Source organism: Pyrus communis, chromosome 8, assembly GCF_041283825.1.
Source record: "Pyrus communis isolate YQ-2024b chromosome 8, ASM4128382v1, whole genome shotgun sequence".
NCBI lineage: Eukaryota > Viridiplantae > Streptophyta > Magnoliopsida > Rosales > Rosaceae > Pyrus > Pyrus communis.
This window is the reverse complement of record NC_142572.1, coordinates 4,873,469-4,901,461: the sequence shown is the minus strand read 5'-3', so window position 1 is coordinate 4,901,461 and position 27,993 is coordinate 4,873,469. Positions and strand designations below refer to the sequence as shown.

At 36.1% G+C, this 27,993-nt stretch overlaps 2 protein-coding genes across 3 annotated transcripts; one reads left to right on the top strand and one right to left on the bottom strand.

Annotated features, from left to right (window-relative positions):
* Positions 1-113: 113 nt before the first annotated feature.
* On the bottom strand, positions 114-1,867 carry LOC148694636 (uncharacterized). The gene is made up of 5 exons (XM_088699058.1): positions 1,687-1,867; positions 1,447-1,549; positions 1,228-1,341; positions 896-1,062; positions 114-333 (listed from the first exon to the last, which is right to left on the bottom strand). Exons 1-5 carry the CDS (start codon positions 1,809-1,811, stop codon positions 114-116), a joined length of 729 nt encoding a protein of 242 aa, XP_088555184.1. The 5' UTR covers positions 1,812-1,867.
* A 14,468-nt stretch (positions 1,868-16,335) lies between these two features.
* Positions 16,336-26,180, top strand: LOC137718331 (uncharacterized). 2 transcript variants are annotated; one of them, XM_088698458.1, is made up of 13 exons: positions 16,395-16,497; positions 16,594-16,628; positions 16,754-16,917; positions 17,163-17,280; positions 17,647-17,743; positions 18,705-18,811; positions 19,425-19,547; positions 19,624-19,777; positions 20,328-20,388; positions 20,497-20,864; positions 23,136-24,759; positions 25,225-25,622; positions 25,779-26,180. In XM_088698458.1, exons 3-12 carry the CDS (start codon positions 16,790-16,792, stop codon positions 25,478-25,480), a joined length of 3,036 nt encoding a protein of 1,011 aa, XP_088554584.1. In that variant the 5' UTR covers positions 16,395-16,497; positions 16,594-16,628; positions 16,754-16,789; the 3' UTR covers positions 25,481-25,622; positions 25,779-26,180. The 2 variants fall into 2 exon arrangements, with proteins under 2 accessions (XP_068313956.2, XP_088554584.1); XM_068457855.2 differs by lacking the exon at positions 16,594-16,628 and having other exon boundaries at positions 16,336-16,495.
* The last annotated feature ends 1,813 nt before the right edge of the window (positions 26,181-27,993 follow it).

The following is a 27,993-nucleotide window of genomic DNA, read 5'->3' as shown; positions in this document are numbered from 1 at the left end:
TTTTTGTAACAGGGCTAAAACGAGCCTGATGGCCCTTTGATCCTTGGTTGGAGATGGTAAGAAATATGACTCTGCCTGTTCATTAAAATATTAATTTTTGAATGATCAGATGGCTAAAACGAGCCCTCTGACCAACCTTCAATTGGAGATTGCCTTAGATCACAGTCCGAAGCCGTGAACCAAGCTATGCCACCGATCTCTACCATTCCCTCTGACGACCTGCAGTTGTCCTTAACCTTCGAGGAAAACGTTTCAGTTATGGAACCACAAGATTCCAGACGAATCTTACACGGGTTCAAGTTTCGAAAATCCTTGAGTTGTAGTCGAGACACCCTGTTGAAGTTTTTATGCGATTGCCGTCAAATCCATTTGGCTTTTGGCATTCTACCTCGTGATTCATGCTCACAGCTGTCTTTTGTGACGCCACATGTCTCTGAGCACCACCGCATGCATCGGTTGTTTACGGTTTCTCAACGAAACCCTAACGCAACGAAGCTGGGCTCGGACCTCACGCCCTCGAGGACTTGGGCTTCCTATGCGCTTGGCAACACCCAACTCACAGCCCACTGTTGAGTAGGAGTGGGCGTGGTGCGGTTTCAAGTGAAACCGCAATCGAAACCGAAACTTTTTGCAGTGCAGTTCGGTGCGGTTTTGAAGCCAAAACCGAAATGAAACCAAACTGTTTTGTTTGGTTCGCTGCGGTTTCAAACGGTTTCGATTCGGTTTTTTAGAAAAAAATGTACAATTTGAAATATACATTTATTTACGCATAAGACGGTTTTTTTTTCCTCGTATATTAATTAATGAACATGCAGCAAAAACAGCAACAACAATGCAGCAAAACTGCAACAAAAACAGCGGCAAAAATGAAAAAAATAATGCAGCAAAAAACAACAGCAAAACTGCATAATCCACTGTTAGGGATATAAATTGTGTGAAAGGTAAAAGATTCTTGAGAGCAAGGCCAATCCGAGTGCCATACACGGGTGCACTTTCTTTGCTTAAACAAGTAAGATTTAGTGAAAGCTTCCCCACAGCTACAGTTTCAACTCTAGAATACACCTGTCAAAAAGAGATTAAATCATATACCTCATAAGTAAAGGAGATGAGGAGAGATGTCATTTAAGAGATTGAAATAAGACATGAAATCAAACGACATGATGAACAAAAATAGTATCATCATGTGGATCCAACACCGAAAATTTTGATATGAGAAGGACCATTTACCGTGGACATGAGATGCAACAGCATGAAAGTAGTAGCTATGCCATCATTACCAAGAACAGTTGTAAGATGCCTCAAGAGAGATTCCCTGATCTCTTTCACCACGTTGGGCTTTGGCTATAAGGTAGACAATAATAGCATTGTCAAACACAATATCTAAGTAATTAAGGGAAGGATGCGGAAGTGTGGAAATTTAGAGATCCCAGGTTTGCATATACACACGCAGACAGGCATAGAAGTCCAAGTTTCCTGTGATTGTAGGGGAACAAGGAAGGAAGTCGTGAACTGCAAGTTTCCTGTGAATAAAACAATGGAGACGTGGTACCTGCACCAAGGGAAAAATGTGAAACAAAAAAAAAGTATAAAAATGTATGTACTTATGTACATAACCAAACATGCAAAATTTAGTCTTTTCTTATATATGGAGACCAACAATTACATAAATGCAAGATAAACCAATACCTTATTAGGGGGCAAATGAACCAACACATCTTGGCTAAAACCATTTGTGAAATCATCTGATGCATCCTTGTCCTCTTTAAACTCTGAATCGAAAGTGAAGACTCCAAAAAACTCAAAAACCTCATTTAGCTTTAAGTCAAACTCCAGACAATCATATATCTGAAAGCAACAAGAGTTTCATTAGCTTTCACGAAAAGAGAGAACAAATCTCGGTTCATCATTTTTCTATTAGTACAATTACTTGTCCAATTTACCTTAATAAGACAAGGAAGCAAGTCCCTGTCGACATCAGGCTCCATAATCACACTAGAGTTGGTGCCCTCGGTAATTGATTGCTGAGAGGGAGTAGGAAGGGAAGAATGTCCATCCTCTTTCTGGAAAACGAGAAGAAATTCAGTATGAATAAGTATATGTAGGGGAAAAATTGGATGGACTCGAATAGTGGTGCAAAATTGGATGCCTAGTGTAGTTGAACTAATTAAAACATAACATTTAATATATGGTGCGGTTTTGGTTTTGGTTTCGGTGCGGTTTTGAAAACCCAAAATCGAAACCAAACCGTTTTCTTTGCCGCGGTTCAGTTTTGAAACCAAAACCGTTTCAATACTGCAAAACCAAACCGTTCGGTGCAGTCCGATTCGATTCGTATTTCGATTTCGGTTTTCGGTTCCAAGTGCCCACCCCTACTATTGAGATTGCCATAGACAGCCTAGTACCCTTGGGCTTCTGGTTCTATTGAACCTGGTCGACAAGACCATAATTCAGCCTAGCTTTTTCTGGACTCCTACTTCTGGTTTTTTTTTTTTTTTTTTTTTTTTTTTTTTTTTTTTGGGCTTTCTGCCCACCTTCATCCTATTGAACCTGCAGTCCAATTCATGAGAAAAAAAAAAATATTTTTGTTTCTCCTCGACTCATTTACTTTAGCCCATATGTAACCTTATACTCTATTAATCGGGATTTGGTTTTCACTTTTCCTTTCTTAACCCAAATTAATTTGGGCATGGGTTTTGTCAACCCTCTAACTCTTTATTGGCCCACAACCTAGTAGCCATTAGATAGGCTTGTAGCCTACGTTAGCCCACAGTTGAGGGCGGTGACTTACTTTTTCCACACATGGTCCTGAAACTACTCATATTCAATATATTTACTTTTCATTTGCTTTATATATATTGTCTTGTATATAAGCGCTTTTATGCAGGTATTATGAAGCCGAAGTTCATACTTTCAACTTGAACCTAAAGTTTCAAATAAAGTGCCATAGAAACTTGAAGTTTTCTAACACTCACCACTCTTGTAGAGACCCGAAGTTCTTCATGATCCACTAAATCAAACCATGTCTTAGAACCCGAATGTTCTAACTTTGATGCCTATGGGGGTTTTTATTCCCCATAGCACCAAACGTAATCTTCTTCCTTCCATTCAATGGATTACCAAACCATCGCAAGTTCAATTTCATTGACATTGAAGTTTCTAACATAAACTACTTTATGTGGATACGAGACGTGAAGCTCTACTTGACTATCAGAAGCTACGAAACTATTGAAGCCAACAATGGAGGTGATAGAGCTAAATAAGTCTCCACCATGATCTTGTTTGAAAACTTATGTTTGAAGCATTGCAAAATTACCTCACTATAAAGAATTTCATGACTCTTTCACTTGCCTTACGGGCCATTCAATCATGAAAGATGATCTTGCCTAAAACAAAACATGATTGAAACCTTTACGTCCATGAATAAGTATAATTCTAAAGTTTATAGAATCCGACTGAATTTTGACTGGAGAAGATTTTCCTTGTCTTTATATGCTTTTAACATACTCTTGAAGTAGTAGTGCAGAGAGTAGAAGTTTACCAAATTCTTGAAACTAATTATTATTATTATAACTGTGAGAGTAAGGTACTAGTGATTCGGCTGGGAAGTACCGAACGGTATAGACCTAGCTTCAACTTGAGTTTACGAATGGCTTAACCCAGTTTCGATTAGAGTCCACCAAATGCTCTACCCTGTTCGGTATGGATGTATCGAAGAAAATGCTCTACTTCGATAGAGAAGTACCAAACAAAAGGCTCTCTTTCGTCAAACACCTACTGAATATGCTCATTTAGCTTCGCGTAGAAAATATTGAACAAACTTGCCCAACTTCAGCTGAAACCTTCCAAATCTAAGTCTGGTTTGGTCTGTCTGTCTGTCTTTCGCTCTTCCACTTTAAGGTTTGTTTACAACACATGGTAGCATTAGGGCCTGCCAAGGGGTGGCATCACTACCACAAGCATGATCCATGACACCTAAGATCCAAAACTTCATGACTAAGGGACAATATTCTTGAACCTCGACCCAGCAAAATCTACTTCCATTTTGAGGAAGATATCATTGATTATGCACTTGTTTACGCCCCTACCAATGTTGTTGAGGAGTACCATTTCCATAATCAACATGTGAGACTAATTTTGCTCCACCTAACACATTTGGAAGAGCATAATTTTGAAATGGAAGGACATGTTGATCGAATTCCTTTGGTAAATTCTAGTTTACTTTGTCAACAATTTTTCCATGTTCTCGAATTCAAGTTTGGTGTTTGTTTTCATTTTGGATAATGTTATGGATATTGTTCTCGAATATGAGTTCATTGAATCATGTTTATTATACATGTGACCGAATTCAATTAACACGTGATTAGGTATCAATCTGGGGGTAGTTAGTTGTTTGGATGAATGTGCTACTATGCACACTAACTTTATACCTAAATCACTCATCTAACAACAAATTTAGGTCTATCTAACCTAATTAGGGGTCTTGGCAGCACAACTTGTTGTATGAATGGTACTAAATTATCATTAAGGGGCTTTAAATTCTCCCTGTTACGAAAAAACGTCGTTGAATTAAGAATATTTGAGAGAACAATGATCATGAATAAAACCACTGAAGAAAATAGAGCAGAATATCTTTGTATCACCTTCACATGTCGTTGCCCTGGAAGGACGTTGGGTTCCTTTACGTGCCGCTATGTGGCAATGGCTCGGGTCACCACGCGTAGCCATGTGGTAGTGGCTCGGGTCACTATGCGCCGAGTTAGGTCTCTGAAAGTTAGCCAGAGCTTTGCCATGGTCGGCACCGTTGTTGGTGCTAGAGCATAGTATCTCCGATGGAGGCACGTGTGCCCATGCACTGGTTATTGCTGCTCCATGCACTGGAGTACAAGGCCTAAAAGCCATGGTGTCTCGCCAAAAAAAACTGGAGAGGGTTCCTTTACGTCGACCTGTGATAGTCCTTCACCAAAACCAAGGTTCTAAAAAATGCTAGGCGCTAGTCGGGCGGCGGGCTAGCGCCTAGGGCCTAAGCGGCTAGGCAGGGCCTAGGCAGATTTAGGTAAATTTCTTGTATATCTTGTAAATAAGTGCATATTGACACTTACAAAAAATTATACTTGTATGAAATCCATAGATAAGATAATAAAAGAATGATAAAATGCAAAAAGAGTATCCAACAAGTCCAAAATTTAAAAACGCATTAAACATATATATGCCATATAACCATAATGAGGAGTATTGTAATGTAGGATTACACATGTACAACAAATTTACAATTTAAAACAACATAAAATGCAAAATAGGAGGAAAATAAGGAAATATAGTAATGTAAGATACTTAGAACTTACGTTTTTTATTTTTTTATTTTTCAAATTTCAAAAAAAAAAAAAAAAAAAAAAAAAACCGTCCAGCCGCCTAGGTGCCACCTAGAGGCACCCTGATTTTTCCAGCTGTTTTGCACGAAATTGCCTCAGTTCCAACTCGCCTAGTGCCTAGGCTGTTTTTTAGAACATTGACCAAAACACACATGCAACACATGAAAACGATTCTATTTGACGAGAAGATTCAATTTAAGGTGTTCTTAAGACTCACATTCACCAGAAACAATGGGATTATCATGGGGAAACTTTCTCCATGTCAGAGCTCATTGGTTCGATGGCTTGTTGGTCGAGTAATAGGAAATAAAGACCAAGAACATGTTCATAGTGAAGAGGTAGTAACAGTGGTGTAGGTTGTGGTCTACTTCGCCATAGAATAATAGAAAAGCCTTCGTGTTTCATTGTGTGGGCTTGGGGAGAAGAAGAAGAGAGGAAAAAGAAAGAGGAAGAAAGTGAGAGAAAAGAGAAATGAAAGAAGAGGAAGAGAGATGAGTGCGCAGGAAGAATAAAAAGTGATCAGTTCTATACCAAAACCCAATAAAAATAAAACGTATCTAAATTACTTAAATTACTAAAACGTCATTGAACTTCGTAGTTCTATAGAATCTTCGTTCCCAATTCCGTTTTGCTCGCGCCTACGCACTCGTGGCGTCGTGTACTATGAGAGTATGTATGTGTGTGTATGTTTGGGTCAAGCCCAAACAATAAATTAATTAGGCACTAGGCCTAATTAAAAAAAAAGTAATAAAATAAATTTGCCTACTTGCCCACTTGTTTAACAAGTCTAACAAGCAAGCCAACAATATCACAATCTACAATCTACAACCTACAATACTTACAGCCCACTGCTATCTAAGAAAACAAGTTGAGAAGGTGATTGACGACCATGTTAGTGACGTTGCAGTTTCACTCGAAGAAGACAAGATAGTAGCAAAGGCGCATATGTGAAATTGCCTTCTAGTGGAACGTCTAGTAAGATGTATTTTGTAAGTTCTTTTTGTAATTGCTTTCCTAAAGTATTTGTCCTGATTTGGAAGCTTGAGCATTTTTTATTGGTGGGGTTTGCCTTTTTAAATTCTACATCAGGTGTGCATATTTTATTTATCTATTTAACTGCATATATAGGATATTTTTGTATATAATGTTAATGTTAAAATTAATTTGAACCATCCTCCCCTCTAAATTAAACAAGTATCTATCCTAAAATACACACAAAAAATTCTCGCATTGCCATCCGTCCCACTCTCTTCCTCTCCCTCTCGAAACCCAGAAATTATAGGAGCCATTAGGGGTGGGCATGGTCAGGTTCGGCCCGGTTCCATTCTCAAATCGAAATCAGAATTGAAAAATATCATCAGTTCGGCTCGGTGCGGTTCTACTCAAATTTATTACTAAACTTGTACGGTTCGATTCACGACGATTCTGGTTTTGTTCATACTATGTTACTGATCTAACAAAAAATATATATATTTTTTCGAATCTTCTACTTCCCCAGTTTTTATGCCCACCCCTAACCAAAAAAAAAAAAATATATATATATATATATTAGACCTGGCAAACGGGTCGTGTCTGTCGTGTTCGTGTCGTTTTCGTGTAACACCTGTTATCTTAACGGGTCGTGTCGTGTCACACCCGTTATCTTAACGGGTCCTTAACAGGTTGTGTCACTTTACCCAACGGGTAAAGTGACCCGACCCGTTATGACCCGTTAAGAAAAAAATATATTTTTTTTAAAATTTGCACATACCACACATTGCGACATAAATATTACTTGAAAACATTAAAACATTTCTCGTTCAAGTACTATATCTACACTCGAAAATGAAAGCCTAATAAAAAAAATAATACATACACTACTAATCTATTACAAATATTAAATGTGCAAGGATAAAGAGTTTTTGTTTTTAAGATTGACTAACACTTAGAGTTTATTTATACTTTTATTAAGTATAACATAAGATTTTGTGGTATCCACTTGTGTAAATATTTTAAATTGAAGATCGAATTCATTCATTGTATTCATATAGGGTCAAGGAGTGTAGTTATAAAAAATCATCAAAATCGGAGTTAAAATAACCGTTAAATCGTGATTTTTCGTTTATAACCGTTGAAAAGCTTTGTCCCGTTACTTGATCTCTAAATGTTTTTTTTTTGTGATTTTTTGCTGATGTGATCTCCAAGCATATACAAACAATTTTGACGGTTTGGATCGTTGAAATTAGTTTTGGAGAATTCGTAAAACGATAGATTGACTAACACTTAGAGTTTATTTATACTTTTATTAAGTATAACATAAGATTTTGTGGTATCCACTTGTGTAAATATTTTAAATTGAAGATCGAATTCATTCATTGTATTCATATAGGGTCAAGGAGTGTAGTTATAAAAAATCATCAAAATCGGAGTTAAAATAACCGTTAAATCGTGATTTTTCATTTATAACCGTTGAAAAGCTTTGTCCCGTTACTTGATCTCTGAATGTTTTTTTTTTGTGATTTTTTGCTGATGTGATCTTCAAGCATATATAAACAATTTTGATGGTTTGGATCGTTGAAATTAGTTTTGGAGAATTCGTAAAACGATAGATTGACTAACGCTTAGAGTTTATTTATACTTTTATTAAGTATAACATAAGATTTTGTGGTATCCACTTGTGTAAATATTTTAAATTGAAGATCGAATTCATTCATTGTATTCATATAGGGTCAAAGAGTGTAGTTATAAAAAATCATCAAAATCGGAGTTAAAATAACCGTTAAATCGTGATTTTTCGTTTATAACCGTTGAAAAGCTTTGTCCCATTACTTGATCTCTGAATGTTTTTTTTTTTGTGATTTTTTGCTGATGTGATCTCCAAGCATATACAAACAATTTTGACGGTTTGGATCGTTGAAATTAGTTTTGGAGAATTCGTAAAACGATAGATTGACTAACACTTAGAGTTTATTTATACTTTTATTAAGTATAACATAAGATTTTGTGGTATCCACTTGTGTAAATATTTTAAATTGAAGATCGAATTCATTCATTGTATTCATATAGGGTCAAGGAGTGTAGTTATAAAAAATCATCAAAATCGGAGTTAAAATAACCGTTAAATCGTGATTTTTCGTTTATAACCGTTGAAAAGCTTTGTCCCGTTACTTGATCTCTGAATGTTTTTTTTTTTTGTGATTTTTTGCTGATGTGATCTCCAAGCATATACAAACAATTTTGACGGTTTGGATCGTTGAAATTAGTTTTGGAGAATTCGTAAAACGATAGATTGACTAACACTTAGAGTTTATTTATACTTTTATTAAGTATAACATAAGATTTTGTGGTATCCACTTGTGTAAATATTTTAAATTGAAGATCGAATTCATTCATTGTATTCATATAGGGTCAAGGAGTGTAGTTATAAAAAATCATCAAAATCGGAGTTAAAATAACCGTTAAATCGTGATTTTTCGTTTATAACCGTTGAAAAGCTTTGTCCCGTTACTTGATCTCTGAATGTTTTTTTTTTTGTGATTTTTTGCTGATGTGATCTCCAAGCATATACAAACAATTTTGACGGTTTGGATCGTTGAAATTAGTTTTGGAGAATTCGTAAAACGATAGATTGACTAACACTTAGAGTTTATTTATACTTTTATTAAGTATAACATAAGATTTTGTGGTATCCACTTGTGTAAATATTTTAAATTGAAGATCGAATTCATTCATTGTATTCATATAGGGTCAAGGAGTGTAGTTATAAAAAATCATCAAAATCGGAGTTAAAATAACCGTTAAATCGTGATTTTTCGTTTATAACCGTTGAAAAGCTTTGTCCCGTTACTTGATCTCTGAATGTTTTTTTTTTTGTGATTTTTTGCTGATGTGATCTCCAAGCATATACAAACAATTTTGACGGTTTGGATCGTTGAAATTAGTTTTGGAGAATTCGTAAAACGATAGATTGACTAACGCTTAGAGTTTATTTATACTTTTATTAAGTATAACATAAGATTTTGTGGTATCCACTTGTGTAAATATTTTAAATTGAAGATCGAATTCATTCATTGTATTCATATAGGGTCAAGGAGTGTAGTTATAAAAAATCATCAAAATCGGAGTTAAAATAACCGTTAAATCGTGATTTTTCGTTTATAACCGTTGAAAAGCTTTGTCCCGTTACTTGATCTCCGAATGTTTTTTTTTTTGTGATTTTTTGCTGATGTGATCTCCAAGCATATACAAACAATTTTGACGGTTTGGATCGTTGAAATTAGTTTTGGAGAATTCGTAAAACGATAGATTGACTAACACTTAGAGTTTATTTATACTTTTATTAAGTATAACATAGATTTTGTGGTATCCACTTGTGTAAATATTTTAAATTGAAGATCGAATTCATTCATTGTATTCATATAGGGTCAAGGAGTGTAGTTATAAAAAATCATCAAAATCGGAGTTAAAATAACCGTTAAATCGTGATTTTTCGTTTATAACCGTTGAAAAGCTTTGTCCCGTTACTTGATCTCCGAATGTTTTTTTTTTGTGATTTTTTGCTGATGTGATCTCCAAGCATATACAAACAATTTTGACGGTTTGGATCGTTGAAATTAGTTTTGGAGAATTCGTAAAACGATAGATTGACTAACGCTTAGAGTTTATTTATACTTTTATTAAGTATAACATAAGATTTTGTGGTATCCACTTGTGTAAATATTTTAAATTGAAGATCGAATTCATTCATTGTATTCATATAGGGTCAAGGAGTGTAGTTATAAAAAATCATCAAAATCGGAGTTAAAATAACCGTTAAATCGTGATTTTTCGTTTATAACCGTTGAAAAGCTTTGTCCCGTTACTTGATCTCTGAATGTTTTGTTTTTTGTGATTTTTTGCTGATGTGATCTCCAAGCATATACAAACAATTTTGACGGTTTGGATCGTTGAAATTAGTTTTGGAGAATTCGTAAAACGATAGATTGACTAACGCTTAGAGTTTATTTATACTTTTATTAAGTATAATATAAGATTTTGTGGTATCCACTTGTGTAAATATTTTAAATTGAAGATCGAATTCATTCATTGTATTCATATAGGGTCAAGGAGTGTAGTTATAAAAAATCATCAAAATCGGAGTTAAAATAACCGTTAAATCGTGATTTTTCGTTTATAACCGTTGAAAAGCTTTGTCCCGTTACTTGATCTCTGAATGTTTTTTTTTTGTGATTTTTTGCTGATGTGATCTCCAAGCATATACAAACAATTTTGACGGTTTGGATCGTTGAAATTAGTTTTGGAGAATTCGTAAAACGATAGATTGACTAACGCTTAGAGTTTATTTATACTTTTATTAAGTATAACATAAGATTTTGTGGTATCCACTTGTGTAAATATTTTAAATTGAAGATCGAATTCATTCATTGTATTCATATAGGGTCAAGGAGTGTAGTTATAAAAAATCATCAAAATCGGAGTTAAAATAACCGTTAAATCGTGATTTTTCGTTTATAACCGTTGAAAAGTTTTGTCCCGTTACTTGATCTCTGAATTTTTTTTTTTTTTTTGTGATTTTTTGCTGATGTGATCTCCAAGCATATACAAACAATTTTGACGGTTTGGATCGTTGAAATTAGTTTTGGAGAATTCGTAAAACGATAGATTGACTAACGCTTAGAGTTTATTTATACTTTTATTAAGTATAACATAAGATTTTGTGGTATCCACTTGTGTAAATATTTTAAATTGAATATCAAATTCATTCATTGTATTCATATAGGGTCAAGGAGTGTAGTTATAAAAAATCATCAAAATCGGAGTTAAAATAACCGTTAAATCGTGATTTTTCATTTATAACCGTTGAAAAGCTTTGTCCCGTTTACTTGATCTCTGAATGTTTTTTTTTTGTGATTTTTTGCTGATGTGATCTCCAAGCATATACAAACAATTTTGACGTTTGGATCGTTGAAATTAGTTTTGGAGAATTCGTAAAACGATAGATTGACTAACACTTAGAGTTTATTTATACTTAGATTCACCACTTTTATTAATTTTCATTTTTCCCTCTCTTTTTTGTTTCCTTTTCAACTTTTTCTTATCATTTTCACTTTTCCCTCCAACATCTTTCCCTAATTGAATTCCCTCACTTTTTTGTTTTATTTTCAACTTTTCTTAACATTTTCATTTTCCCTCCATTTTTTTTTTCAAAAAGGGCGGCAAGTTGGCAAATGGCAATGGCAAGAAATTGATTATTGAAATTTGAGAATGGAAACAAATCACATATGAGTCCTGACGCATCAAATTTCAATGGATGCAAAATCATGCAAATATGCAATGCATGATCATGCATATTAAATTATTAATTAATAATTATTATAGTTTTTATAAAATTTAATATATATATATATATATATATATATATATAATTAGTATAGATAGACTTAATATTTTGGGGGTATAATTATTATAGTATATATAATTATTATAATTATTATAAATTTTATAGTTAATTTAATATATATATTTATTATAATTTTTAGGGGTATAAAATTGTAAAATTAATGTATATAATTATTACAGTATTTTTTGAGGGTTATAAAATTATAAAAATAATATTCTGCTTATCGTGTATCGTGTTTACCCACGTGTATACCCGACCCAACCCGTTATCTTAACAGGTGCTTATTGGGTTACCCGATAAGACCCGATTCGTTATCGTGTCGACCCAAACACCTGTTAATTTCGTGTCGTGTCGTGTCGGGTTATCGGGTCGTGTCAGAAATTGCCAGGTCTAATATATATACACACAAAATTGTGCTAGCAAGAAATATATATTCAACTAATGGCTAATAATACCACACTTCCTACAACACTCTTAAATAAAATAAAATGAATTCTAATATTGGTAAACCATTAGAAAACACAATCAGAGCTTAGCCCACCATTAAAAAAATGCAACAGTACCCAACCTATTTAATCCATTTAGTGAACAGTGATAGACCTCAATGAACAGTAATAGGCCATATGCATCTCCATCCCTAACAAAAAATAACCTAGTCAATTTTATTAAAATATTAGTATTTTTTATTATAAAATAATATTTTTATTGTTAATTTTTGACTTTATAAAAAAATATTATTAATTTTAAAACTTAAGAAAAAAGAAAAAAAAATAAATGGAAAAACAGAACTTCATCTGCGTCCCCGAGCTCTTCGTCGTTCATCCTCATCCTCTTTTCCCCCTTTGTCCTTCCTCTCCCTTCACCACCATAACCACAAGCCAGTGATTTCTTTAGCAATAAGAAATTGACTTCTTCAACAGTGAGAAATCAACTGTATGGCTCTGATCTAGCACGGTGATGATGAAGAAGAAGGAAACTCTGTTCTTCACGACGTGTCGGTGTACATCGAGAGCTTGATGAGCCCTAATTACAGGGGTGGATGCTGTTGGGATTGTGGTTACGAAGTCCAACAGAGAAGATGACGAAAGGCGTCTTCTGGTGGCGCCGGGAAACCAGAAACACGGTAGAAGCTGGCTTGTGACGTTATGCTAACGCTAATATGATGTCACAGAGGCCAGTTGATTGCTCATCACATTTTGGGCTGGTATATGGCCTGGCTTGGGTTGGGTGCCAGCCTATTAGGCTGGGCTGGAGGGGATTGGCCGGGTGTCGGGCCATTAAGGGAGCTAGGTGCCGGCCTAAAAGTCCCCGGTGGACTTGCTCTTATAAGAACGAAAACTTATATGGGTAATATTAGATGAAGGCTACATGTTGGGATAATGGATAAGGAGAATAACTGAAGAAAATGGGAAAGTGGTGCGGTACAAAATAAGAAGAGAGGAAGAGATGAGGTAAAAAATAAAAATAAAAACAATAATGCCAGCTTTAAACATTAGGGTTTAGTTATGACTTTTAGGCTTGGACTTAATTAAATTTCATTTGGGTTTATATATAGGGGCTAAGTGAATTAGAAATTTTAAAAAATAAATAAACAGTGTGGTTTGATTTTGACGGTTCTGTTAAGATGAAAACTAAAACAAGAATCGGTATGAACGATTCGGTCTGTTCTTGAACCAAAGTTAACTTTTTGTTGTCAACTCGATTTTTTATGGTTTATTTTATTGCGGTTCCATGGTTTTTATGCCGGTCCTTAGGAGCCATAACTGCCACCATCTCATTGCCTCTAACTCTCGGTATCATCTTCCATGAGTGTGGAAGCCGTAAAAAAGGCTTCCCCCACTTCCTTTCTCGACTGTAGAGAAGCTAAATTACCCCACTTCCTCAAGTACCATGACCTTGACATGAGAGGAACAATTGATTTAAGTTTTGATCTGGTTGACGTCATGCTGACGCCAACATGATGTTAGATCAAACTTGAACATACGATTGTCCGACTTTTTGTCATGTGTTGGAGTTGGTTTTTCCAACTTTTGTCAAAATGATGGACTTGATCTTATTGGGATCCGAAAATACATACAAACGAGCCACTTAGTACTACGGTTTAATAGCATTCCTCTTCATTTGTAAGTGAGAGGTCTTAGGTTTGATTCTCGCCAGAGGCGAATTTGAACCACATTATTGTTAGGTCATTGTGAGGCTAGGCCTGCCTCTTTTTTTTTTAGTGTAAATAATATCATTTGTTAAAAAAAAAAAAAGGAAGCTAAATTGGATTAATAGTTCCAGAGTGATAGAGTAATCGGAAGATAATATTTGTGGTGAAAAAATTCGGATTTAAATCCTCGTGGTAAATTCTATTAGATTCAAGCCCAAAATTAACATTTCAGTCAACTCTCCGTTAACCCATTTAGCCTTCATAACCAGAAGGAGTAAAAAAAAGGTAAAACTAATGAAAAAAGCTTGAAAACTTTAAGTTTTAATGAAAATGACAAAATAAATGGTAAAGTTAGTGAATGGTACCAAGATTGACTTTTTAGTGTAAAAATATGATTTTTCGTTAAAATGAATAATACTGAATGCTTTTCGTTAAAGTTCCCTAAAAAAAATTCATTCATCGAAGGTTATGAATTCCTTATCTAAAAAAAAATCAAATCCCAACTATTTTCCTAAGTTCCAAAAATATGACCAATTAATTCCGAGAGGAGAGATGTTATAGCAGAACTAGCAGATGTTAAGAAGATAACCACAAGGGGTGTGATATCCATACACCTCATTTTACTTATCACACACCTTTTTAATTTTCGGCCGTCGGGTCGGATGAATTGAAGAAGATCAACATACATAAATTATCAAAGGGTGTGTGTGAAGTAAAATGGAGTGTGTGGATAGCACACTCCTAACCACAATGCTTCCTACATAGAAGAGTTGATTGCCTGACGCAATATTTGTGCCAAACGGACGCATAAGTTTCTGCATTCTCTTTGCAGCAGCTGCTTCCCTCAATGCTGTAGAGACCTGGACGACGAAATGGATAGTCTCGAAAGGTGAGAGAGGAAGAAGAGGGAGCCCATGAAGGCGAGGATTAGGGATTTGGTTTGGAGGAGCAGCATGGTATGGCTTCATAAATTTGGTGGGTTTCCTGTGGAAATTGGAGGTCATTGAGTCATTTGGGTGCGGAATCAACTGGTCATATTTTTTAATTTAGGAAAGTAGTCGGGATTTGATTTTTCTAAATTTTGGATTCATAACTTTGGATGAATGAGTGGATGAAAATGTTAATTTTGAGATTGAATCCTAGCTGACATCATGTAAATATGAAATTTATCACCACGAGAGTTATATTTCGAATACTCTATCATTATGGTGACTATTATTCCAATTTAGCCAAAAAAAAAAAAAAAACATGCAAACGCGTGGACTATTTGATTAGGGCTGTGATATCCAAAGACCTCTTTTTAATTCTCCAACATTTTTTTAGTTTTCAACCATCGAATCAGATGAATTAAAGAAGATCAACAGACATAAATTAATAAGAGATGTGTGAGAAGTAAAAAGGAGCGTGTGGATATCACACCCATTTGATTATTCATTGCCCTTCCTTTTATTGCCCCGTGTGTCCTTAGAGCAACTCCAGTTTTGCAAAGACCTCCTAAGGTTATTCACTATTGAATCCACCCAGTGCACAGTAACTGCCCTTAATGAACAATAACTGTCTTTTACATCTCCACTCCTAAAATTGAATAGCCATGACAATCGACAATAAAATATTATTATTATTATAAAATATTAGATTTTACTCACTAAGCAAATCCGTCCTCATCACTCATCGTTTTCGCAGCTTGCAAATTGGTGATGTCAGATACCTTCTTCCTCATTATGCCACCTAAAGACAATCTCTTGGCCATTTTCTTACTTCCCATAATGTTTGAAACCGATTTAAACTTCAAGATTCACAATTGGGCATTCAAGAAATGCAATTCCAACATTAAAAATAGTTTTTTTTGGGGGGGGGGGGGGGGGTGTGGGAAGCACTTCGAGTGCAGAGAACCCATAATTCGAATTGGAAAATCTAAACGAACAAGCGACTTCGGAGATGACGAGGTCGTCGGAGATGAGGCTTGTGCCATCAAAATCAAGGTCGAGGAGGACGAAGTTCAAATGGAGGGCGACATCAATGAGCTTGGTCTGATTGGTGAATCGGACGACGGAGCTCGTGGTTCTCCGATTGAGGTTCGAATATGAGGCCTCTTCACGATTCTGAGTAAAGGGCGATGAGAGAGAGAGAGAGAGGAAGCAAGCAGCGAGGAGGAGAGGAGCAAAAAGTGAGCCCTGACGTTAGCTTTGCATCATCTCCACCTCGGACTCTCGGACCAACGATTCTTGCTGGGCCTGTCGCTCAAGCCCCCTCTGGTGTTGAAGCCCGCATAGGCTGGACTTGATCGCCCTAGCAATTTGCTCCTGTGCAATCCACGGTACATCAGGCTAAAGGCCCCGGACTTGCTCTTACAAAAGATTAAACAAGAATATGCTTTGAAGTTTCTAACAAATCTAAGGGGTATAAATGTAATTTTATATCCAGACACCTTCCTCATACGATCCCATTGCACAATAGCGAAAACAGGTCGCCCCTCAGACATACGAAATTTCAGAAACTTGAACTTTCACATTTCCTCTCAGATCTTCCCAGCTCAAGGCACCAAAATTGAAAAACCCTAATTTTGCTACTCCACCGTACTCGAATCTTCATCAGGTATCTATAATCTTCCTCTTTCACTTCATTCACTCTCACAATCCACTGATCCATCACTGCCATTTACTAATCAATATTCTCCGGGAAATGCGATCGGTTTCTGCCGCCATTGTTGATTTCGATCAGGAAATTCGTAAGAAAACAGCGGAATCTGTAAATAAAAGCAGTTGAATTTGATTTTTTCCGGATCTGTTTTTTATTTATTTGGTTTTTTAATCATTTTTGGGGTTTATGATTTGAATTGTTTGCATGTGGCAGTGATTGATTTTCAATTTACCGGGAAATTGAGTGGAAATGCAGCGCGCTCCGGCAACGATCGAGGAACAGTTGTTACTGAAAGCAATCAAAGAAGAATGCCCGTGGGAGAGTCTCCCGAAACGGCTTCAAGTCACATTGTCTTCCAAAGAAGAATGGCACAGAAGGTTAGAGTAGCTAATGCTTTTTCCATTCTTCTCTTTGTAATAGGCGGTTAAAGTACTTCGGACTGTGAATTAAATGATAGTTTTGGGTTCCTAGTTTAATGTTTTGTCGAGAAAGTGGTAGGACTGGAATGTCATGTTTCATAAAAAAGTTTACACTAGTAGTTTAGTAGACGAATTAGGTTTTAAAATAGTGTGGTTTTGTACTTGGTTTCTGGTATTGGCTTAAATTTGCTAACTCCGTGCAGGGTAATTGAGCATTGCATAAAGAAACGACTCCCATGGAACACTTGTTTTGCTCGGAAAGTGTGCAAAGAAAGTGAATATTATGAAGACATGATGCGGTACTTGCGAAGGAATTTAGCAGTGAGCTTCTTACTTTTGAATTTCATTCGAAGTCCATTCTTTGAATTGGTCTGAGTTGAGTTGCATTATTAGTTTACATGCTAGGGAAGCCTCTTTCTTTCCGATAATGAAAAGAGCTACACTATTTACAACTTCAGTTTTTTGGAGACCAACTGGAGAATATTTAAGTTTTGAATTTTCGATTTTGATTCTGCATTTATTTGGGTTAAAAACTGTTTATGTAAACAACTAGGATGAAATTGATACTTTGCTTCGTCCTTTCATTTTCATATGAATTTATTCAGCCATCAGAGCAATATAGGTTTTTATTTTTTGGTTTTACTTAATAGGTTTCTGCAGTTAATGTGTTTATTTTATTACTTGCAGCTATTTCCCTATCACCTTGCGGAGTATGTTTGCCGTGTAATGAGGGTATCCCCTTTCAGATATTACTGCGATATGATTTTTGAAGTTATGAGAAATGGTATTAGTTTATTTACCAAATCCTTTCCTAGTATGCTGAAGTTTCCTGCTATTTACTGTTTTTACTGTGATTTGTATGACAGTTTCTCTTAGAAAGTAGGTGTCTTAGCCATTTTTTAATTTTGCAACACTCTTATTTGTTAGAATAATTGTCTGATTGAAGGTATAGTTTGTGGATTTCGTCTGCTGGAGCAATGATTGATGCGTATAAACTATAAACTGTGCTGGAACTATTAATTGTTGTCATATGGCTTTCAAAGATTTTGCGTCCTGCTTATGCAGTATCAATTTAAATTATTGGAGACCTGAGCTTCAAACTTAACACAATTTATCATAGATACATTTTTTATGTATGCTAATGAAGATTTTTAACATCTAAGTAAGAAACTTGTCACAAGGGCGTGAATTTGGCTAAAAGATGCTACTTAAATGGGTGATGATGCTTATTAGTTTACAAGTCTCTATATATATTTATATAGGTATACGAAAGGGATAGTGTTACTTTAGCAACTAGGATTTGAAGTATCGGTTATATCCAGGACATATCTGGTGGAGTAGCGTATCTGACATGCAAGATCTAAAATTTTTGGAGTATCCATGCTTCACAGGGATTAGATTACGGATTTTTTTTGTTGGAAAGGATTGATTGTATCACTAGAGATCTAGAAAAAGCAATAAGTTGAAAGAGCTAATTGGTCTTACATGTGATTGCTTAGTATGCGAGTAAAAGACGCAACAAAACATTACATTATTTCTCATCAGATGTACAAAATTTAACTTAGAGTATGCCCTTCAATTACATTGCATTTAAAAAGAAAAGGCAGAAAATAAAAGAGAATCTGGTGCTGATACAGCTTGATCAAGTTGAACAAGTGTGCTAAGAGTGTGTTTTGGGAAATATTTATTCACTGAGACACTTCATCAGCTTATGCTTATTCTCATGCATATCACATTTTTTGCAGAACAACCTTACGACAGCATCCCCAATTTTAGTGCTGCGGATGCCTTGCGCCTTACAGGGATAGGGAGAAACGAATTTATTGATATAATGAACAAGTGCAGATCTAAGGTATTAATCAATTTGATCGTTTTGTTTATGGTCCATGTTACGGTGCATGCATAGTGCATACTTGGTATCTAGATTGGATACAAACATTGCATGGCACCCCGGCATATATGAAGTATCACAATTTATGAATTTTTGGCATAGTTTAGAGCAACTACACCTTATCTTACAAATTTTCAGTCCAACCTTTCTTTAATGCAAGACATCCTAGGGGATAAAAAATTGAAGTTTGCATTTGTTTATTATAGTCTCCAAATTTGGAGACTTAGGAGCTGGCATCCCTTAAGTCTTTCCTGTTCATCTCTTGCAAATTGTATATTTAAATTAGATGAATTTCTAGAGTTTTCAGATGAAGGTCGGTACTCTGCTGCTCTGCATCACAAGATTAAATTGATTTAGGTCATGCATAATGAGCTGTGTGTCAACTGTCATTTGCCTTGTAATTTTATTCCTATTAATGCTAGACATACTGTTTAGTTTCTTCTATATAATTTTATGATGGCAATGCATATTTTTACCTTAAAGAGTGCTTCAGCTTTAGGCACTATATAGTTACACAACAAAATGGAACTTCATATTCTCTTACCCGTTGTTTACTTTATTTTGAGCTATCCAGAAAATTATGTGGAAGCTGAACAAGTCAATTGCAAAAGAACTTTTACCTACACAACCTGTGGATTTTACAATTGAACCGTGGTGGGGAATTTGTCTCGTGAATTTCACGCTGGAAGAATTTAAGGTGAGAACTGCAAAACGACAATGTCATTAGATATGTGCTTTTTGGACGACCTTACAGTAATTTCCTGTATTTGTAGAAACTCTCGGAGGAGGAAACGGCAACAATAGATAAAATATGTAAAGAGGAAGCAAATTCATATATTCTCTTCGATCCAGATATTATTAAAGGTCTTCACCAACGAGGATTAGTATACTTTGATGTCCCTGTATATCCTGATGACCGTTTTAAAGGTAAGTTGTATGGATGAACAATTGGCATGCAAATTCTGACCTTTTTGATTTCATCTTTGTATACTACCTCATTGGATTAGACGCCCAAATATTTACATGGATTTACCTTCCAAACCTACACAAATGGTTTATGGTCATTGACTCATTGATCAACTTTTTATTTTTATTTTTTTAATTTGGAGCTAGCATTTGTGTTCATCGTTTTTCTAGTCACTGTACAGTTCTATATACTGATAGTTGTGCCAGTACGGAGTTTCAACATATAATCCTATACTTCCTTTTTTAACTTTTCAAGTATTTGGTGAAGCCCAAACTTTTAACCAATCGTACTTCTACCCAACTCCTTACCATCTGAGCCAAAACCTAGAGTATAAGTGCCTTCTCTCTTTCATCATTTATTCTAAATAAAACTGTGAATGGACGTACATGCCGAACTCCCACCAACCCCACCAAGAATGAAACTGAACTTCTAATGTATTTCTCTAAGGAGACAAAATTCTATATGGTGGTGGAATATTGTGATGAAATATTAATAAATGTTCTTGTTCAGTTTCCAGGCTCGAAGGATTTGTTTCGAACAGGGAGCAATCTTATGAAGATCCTATAGAGGAGTAAGGAAGTTGTTTAGTACAAAGATACCTTAATTGTTAGTTTGTCATTTGAATTTTGTTTCCTGGCAGTGGAACCAGGATCATAATACTCTACGCTCTATTGTTCAGGTTACTATATGCAGTTTTTGTTGTTTCAAGCGAGTATGCAACTGTTGCTGAACTGGCAACAACATTACAGGCTGACCTTTCACAGCTGCAGGCTGCTGCATCTTTTGCATGTCGATTGGGATGGGCGGTAAAAGTATTTGATCCAGCATCTGTGCTTCAAGATACAAGTTTACCTGGATCTCCTAGAAACAGTCTCAATGAAGAAGATACTTCTGGTCGTAGTACAAGCTCAGCAATTATGTTTGCCGATGGTGAAGCTAGTCTACAAGGAGATGTTTCGGGGACAGAAAACTCTTTGCATGATCGTGTTGCATTTGTTGTTGATGCTAACATAACATCCTATCTTATGATGGGGTCTGTCTCACCAGGTTTGTTTCTTCTTCTCAAGACCGAATTAGTTTATTATATTGAATACCATCAACTTCTGATCTGCAGTCTGAATTTTGCTGACATACTAGTCATGTGGTTGAAATAGATAAGGTGGGTTGTCTAAGCAGTTGTGCTTGAAACCTTACCTTAAGATAGATATCAGTTTAAATGTCTGCAAGTGGTACCAGCATGTTCTTTACAGCTGCTGTACCAGTTCATTGGGAGCTCTCAGCATCTATAGTGTCTCATACAAATTTTCTTTATATGCTGGCTTTCCTTGAAGTGGCACTACAGTTTTCATGAACTCATTTTTCTCTGTCCTAAAATTTATCCAATAAGTACTATAGTGATGGTAGCCTTTCACATAACCTTTCACAAGTCGGCTTCTCAAGCAAAAAAGTGGAGGTTATTCTCATTTTGGTGGAATGTGCTTGAGTTGGGAAGTGACATAGATTCCCTCTCAGAATCTGGCTTACACATGGGAGAACAGGCTTTCTTGAACTCAACTATTAGTTTTGCTCAATCAGCTTCGTTAAAGTCTTTAAATAATGTTCGTATTTCTGCTTGAATGTTTAAGCAGTTGTCTACAATTCTTTGTAATCTGGAAGCCGACTTAAGCATAATGCCTTACACAGCCTGATATTTTATCATTATGCCAGACTTGCGCAGCAACCAAACTATCCTTGCCATCTTGCATGAAACGTCAGATGGTGCCATAACTGACTTTAACATTGTGTCAGTTGTAACATCATTTGTTATTTATCTCCTATTTTTCATGAGTAGGATAACGATTCAATTTTCTGCTTGAAAGTTGCTGGAGCTTACTGCTTCTATACAAAGGTATGCTCAACTTAAATGGATGACTTATCAGAGTCAGGAGTAGTACCGCTTGGGCATTATATTCAAATCATGAAAAGGAGAGATTGCCACTTGGTACTACGGTCTAGTGGTATTCCTCTTCACTTGTAAGTGAGAGGTCTTAGGTTTGATTCTCACCAAAGGCGAAGTTGAACCACATTATTATGGCAAGCCTATTGTAAGGCTTAGCCCACTCCCCTATCACCTTAGTGTATACTATCGTTTGTTCAAAAAAGAAAAAAGGAAGAAAAAAAAAAAGAGAGATTGAATTTTGAATTGTCTTGTTCTCTTAGAATAAGGGAATACCTTTCCGAGGGGAAGAGCTGCACCGTTATCTCCTTCGGCGAGAAACTTGATCAAATTTATTCCAGAGTTGAGTTCCTTTGAAATTGCATACTAGTGGGCCAGCAGACGTTCCATAAGGGATGAAACTGCGACCTGTCAACGATTGCCAAAGGTTGTACTATTCATTGGAATACTTAAGAACATTGTGAATGTTTTTGATAGCTAAAGGCTTGTCCCATCTTGGAGCTATAAGCCTCTGTTCCACGTTCCAGTAAGCAATCTATAAAAAGAGTTAACCATATGAAATTTGTAGAAGACTTTACATGAGTTGCCGATGATATGCAGCAAAGGAAAATGTGGACCTGATAGAACGAAGGAAATTGAAGAACTGATATGCATCAAATAGATCCTAATTTTTCCGTGTAGTATAAGTTTCATGTAGGATGGAGAGTAAGAGAAAGCAAGAGGAGATATCTGGACTCAATTCAAATTTTGGCATCACACAAGAAGTTTTTGTTTTTTGGATTCACTTCGAGAGAGAATGGAAAAATTGTGGCATCAGAGCCAATGGTGTCTTGGGCTCATGCCTAGTCAACTCACCATTTGCAAGCAAGTTCAAACTGACAAGACCTTTAAGTTCTTTCTCTGTTCACTTCAAGGCTTACAAAGTACGTGAATTGTTGAAGGACAAAATTAATATGCTTAGGATTCTAAAAGACATAATAGATAACACCTAAGGTATTGTTCATGTGACGTAGAGAGGCTCAAAGACAATGAATATTACACTACAAAAAATAGACCTGTACATTTAATTTGCATTCTTTCAAAAAGAATATCAATCATGTGGTGCTTGTTGCTTGATAGGATTATTTATCATCTTTGAAAATTGGTACTTGGTACTTCGTGTAATTTGCATTAATTACATGAAGAATATCAAGCATGACGTAAAGGCTTGCAGATTAAATTTTTATTCATGTACAAAAAGTTGTATTTGTGCTTTGTTGAAAATGTTGTGTTTGTGCTTTGTATCAGTCATCATCTGCGTTTCATGCTTTTATATGTTCTTCCAATCTTGAGTCTTATACTTGAATATTTTATGCATTTTGATTTCTCGTATTTTCTTTTAGGCTTGAAATCGCATGCTGTGACACTGTATGAAGCTGGAAAGTTGGGTCATACTAGTATTACAGATCTTTGCAAGGATCTGAGTACGCTAGAGGGGACAAAATTTGAAGGAGAACTACAGGAATTTGCAAATCATGCATTTAGCCTCCGTTGTGTTTTGGAATGCCTTCAATCAGGAGGAGCTGCAACTGATGTGAAAACAGAAGAAGTTTGCAAGAACATGGATATGATGGCATCAAACAATGATGCAGCCACGCTCATAGCTGACATGTCTGATGTCACCTTGACTAAGAAATCAGAACACTTAGCTACACATGAAGTTGATGTCGATGATGATATTTCTGTGAAATCAGGAATACCTCAGGAAGGTTCTGTTTTGGCTGAACCTGTTACGGATAGAGGAAGTGATGAAATATTAATTGGCACGTTATCAGAAAATATCACCAGCTTAACTGAAGTCCCTAAACCAGACTTGAATCTCCAGAATAATGAGAAACCGATACATGCTGAAGGGTTAGATGTTGGAAGAGAAATTTTAAAGAAGAAAAAGAAATTCCGAGTGGATATCCTTCGCTGTGAAAGCTTGGCGTCTCTTGCAACAGCAACGTTAGATCGGTTGTTTCGTCGTGACTATGATATTGTTGTATCTATGATTCCTCTTCCACCTTCGTCAGTACTTCCTGGACCAGCAGGTCCTATTAATTTTGGGCCTCCCTCGTATTCATGCATGACACCTTGGATGAAATTAGTTTTGTACTCAACTGTGGCGTGTGGACCCCTATCTGTTGTTCTGATGAAAGGACAATGTTTACGCTTACTTCCTGCCCCACTGGCCGGTTGTGAGAAAGCCCTTTTGTGGTCTTGGGATGGTTCTACAATTGGAGGGTTGGGAGGCAAGTTTGAAGGAAATCTAGTGAAGGGAAGTGTACTTTTACATTGTTTAAATTCACTTCTGAAATATTCTGCTGTACTAGTGCAGCCCCTCAGTAGATATGACCTCGACGAATCTGGAAGAATCATCACCATGGATATTCCATTACCCTTAAAGGACTCTGACGGTTCAGTTGCTTGCATAGGGGAGGAATTGGAACTGAGTGAGAAGGAAAGTTCAAAACTGAATTCTCTCTTATGTGATATGGCAAACAAGATAGAGTTGTGGACAGTTGGCTATATTCGCTTATTGAAACTTTATAAAGAAAGAGATTCAGAACACTTTGCACCTGATGATGAGAAGTATGAATGGGTCCCATTGAGCGTCGAATTTGGAATGCCACTGTTTAGTCCGAAATTGTGCAATAACATATGTAAAAGAGTGGTCTCGTCGCAATTACTTCAAAAAGATTTACTCACTGAGCATCATGATGCAATGCAAAGCTTAAGGAAAAGGTTGCGTGATGTTTGTGCAGAGTACCAAGCAACAGGTTCTGCTGCCAAACTTCTTTACCAAAAGGAGCAATCAAAGGACTTCTCACGACATCTCATGAATTATGCTAGTGGAAGGTGGAATCCACTTGTCGACCCATCCTCTCCCATTTCAGGAGCCTCGAGTGAGCATCAGAGACTAAAACTTGCTAACCGACATCGTTCCCGAGCTGAAGTTTTGAGCTTTGATGGAAGCATTCTAAGGTTTGTCTCAAACTGTTCTCTTCTATATTTGCATCTTATTCCTTTCCCTAACATCTATATGTTTAGTATTACAGCCAGATTTTCATTTATAGTATTCACTATTTGCTATATGATCCTTCAACTGTACATTGCATTTTTACGTTTGTGCTTTTCTTTGGACACAATGATACTTCCCACTTACAAGTATCTTACCCTAATCCCCATGGTTCTTCATTGAAATGAGTGTCGGACATGAATGGAGAAGAGTTTCGTATTCTAAAGTGTCTTAATAAATCAATTTCCAGTTGGGAGAAGTGTTCTATGAGTCATGGATGAGGAATAATGAATGAAACTCTGTGTATATATGAACAGTATTCAGATGTATCTTCTTTGTATATGATGGTATTCAGATCGTATGTTCTAGCTTCTTTGTTATGATAGTATTTGAGAATTTTCTCTAACTCCATTGTATCTACTGGTATTTAGATCATATGCTCTAGCTCCTGTTTATGAGGCTGCCACAAGGCCAGTTGAAGAAGCCCCTCCGGTGAGCACTACAAAAGTTGAGGAAGAAGAAGCAGACAGCAGAGAAGTAGTCCTTCCTGGAGTTAATCTTGTTTTTGATGGCTCTGAGTTGCACCCCTTTGAGATAGGTGCTTGTCTACAGGCTCGTCAACCTGTCTCATTAATAGCAGAGGCAGCTGCTGCCTCAGCAACTCTGCAACAAAGTAGGGGTTCATGATAGAATCTTGCTTGGATGGCGAATATAGAAGAGTCCATCACGTTACTACGAGTAGCTTCATTCTTCTTTTAGTTTGATTATTTGGCTCGCTTGCTCATCTTTGCTGTTGGTCATTATGCACCAGCTCCAGCTTTGTTCAGAGGTAAACACCAGGGAGTTTCTTATTCATTAATGTTATCAGTTCAATGACTTATAATCTGTGCAGATGATTCAAAACAAACCATAAAAAGATCTCTGCACATCGCTTTAATTCTTGATACAAATTACCTGAGTAGCTGATATCTGTTAATTGACGCAGGTTGGTGTTTCCGTACAAAGCTTTACTGATGATGCATACGCCCTCTGTGTTTGTAGCTACAGCGACGAGAGCATATGGTTTTTCTTAAGTTTACCCTTCATCGTACCTGGTGCTTAGATCCGGGTGATTTATACCCACCAGTGAAACAGTACACCCTTTTGTTTCATTTAATTTTACTTTTTTTCTTTGTTCTGTTAGGGGGTGGGGATAAAACATACAGATGTTTCGGGCGCGCTATAGTATGAATGAAAATGCATTAGAATATACATTGTAAGTCTGAAATGACATTATGATTTTGTAAAAGAAAGATTAAATGTGAGCAACTGATGAGAGGAGGTCTACCCTGTGATCCCTCTTCTCTTGAGGATGTGATTCGAAGCCTTTGAAACCTTTATTGTTCAATTCTTGTAATTTTGTTGATGGTCCTTATTTCTGAATGTCGTCAATTTCCCTAAAGAAGTTGTTGTCTAGTGAGCAGGGCAGTCCTCTCTTCTAAGGACACGGTGCGTAGGGTCAGTCCTCTCTTCTAGAGCGATACATTTTCTGGCACCTTTTTTTCTTGTGGTTATCACTAGGTAATTTTTTTCAACGTTTCAAACCATTTATATTTTAATACATAATTTATAGATTATCTTTTCAAAAAATTAGATAAATCCAAAATCATGAAGACAATAATTTCTAATGACGAATCATGGGTTTCATCCTTCAGAGCATACAGCTAAGTTTAATGATAAGGTTTTGAACATTCTTGCTAACATATTAAGAAGAAAAATTCGTCAAGAAGTGGGGGGACATTATTTTTTGTATTCTTGCTGATGAAGCACAGGATACTGCTCCAAAGAGCAAATGACTATTATTTTAAGATTTGTTGATAATGATAATTTTCAACGAGAACATTTTTTGGACATTGTGTGGGTTGAAGACACTATGCATCGACACTTCATAGTAGGGGTGGGTTCAAAAAACAGAAAACCCAAAAAAACCGAAAACCAAACTGAACCGAGGCCGAAAAAAACCGAACCGAAAAAAAATCCTATATAAATACTAAAAAATACATGTTGTCGTCTGGGTTTGAACCCTTTCCCTACGGGTTGGGGTTGGTTTTTACAAGCCAACTTGACTGTAGACTTTGTGTTGTTATAATTGTACCAGTAATTTATTTATAGGTTTCTTATGTTTAATGCTTTATAAAATTTCTTAACTTTACAAACCCTAGCCGTCTCACTCCCATTTCATTTCAGATCTCAAACACCTCTCTATTCCGTCCACTGCTTCTTTTTTGCCTTTGCTTCCTCTCTCTCTCTCTCCCCCTCCCTCTCCCCCTCCCTCTCCTTCTCCTTCCTCTCTTCCTCCAAATCACTATCTCTCCAGTCTTCTCCTGTCCTCCTCGCGGATTCCTTCTTCCAAACCATTTGCGACGATCATGGCGATATCGCTGCAACAAAGGTTGTGGTTTTATTTATTTGTCAGTTCATAGGTTTTTAATTGTATGGTTACCTATTTGAAATTTATGTAATTTAAGGTGAAAAAGTTTGTATTTTTCTCTGAATATGTTTTGGAATTTTCTAGATCTATTGTGGACTTGACTATGAATTTGAATGTGGGCATTGGGCATGCGCTATTGAAGTCCGATTATGTTATTTAGAAGAACCCAATTGCTTCTTTTTTTTCGATTTGCATCGATCAATTAATTTGTTGAGTTATTTCATGATTTTGTAAATTTTAAAGTTTTTGAATTTTGAATCCTGAAGATGTACATTTCCTTGAAGAATATATGTTTATGTATTTGCTTAACTTTTGAAAATTTGAATTCGTTCTACTTGATCACAAGTAGTTGAATTACTTGAATATATTCAGGATTTTGAGGCTCTCAATTCTTTGATATATGAGAATTGAGAGGTTGATAGGTAGGTTCCTTCCATTTACATCATTTAAAAAATAAAAATAAAAAACCGAAAAAAACCAAAACCGAACCGGAAAAAACCGAAACCGAAAAAAACCAAATCGAAAAAAAACCGAAAAAAAATTGAACTGAACCGAAATTTCGGTTTGGTTTCGATTTTGGCAAAAAACGGAACCGTTTTGAATCGAACCCAGCCCTACTTCATAGGGAGATAAAGAAAGCCCTTGCTTTCCATGAGTTGCCTATAAAAAAGTTAAGAGGTCAAAGCTATGATGGTGCGAGTAATATGCGAGGTCAGTGGAATGGGCTACA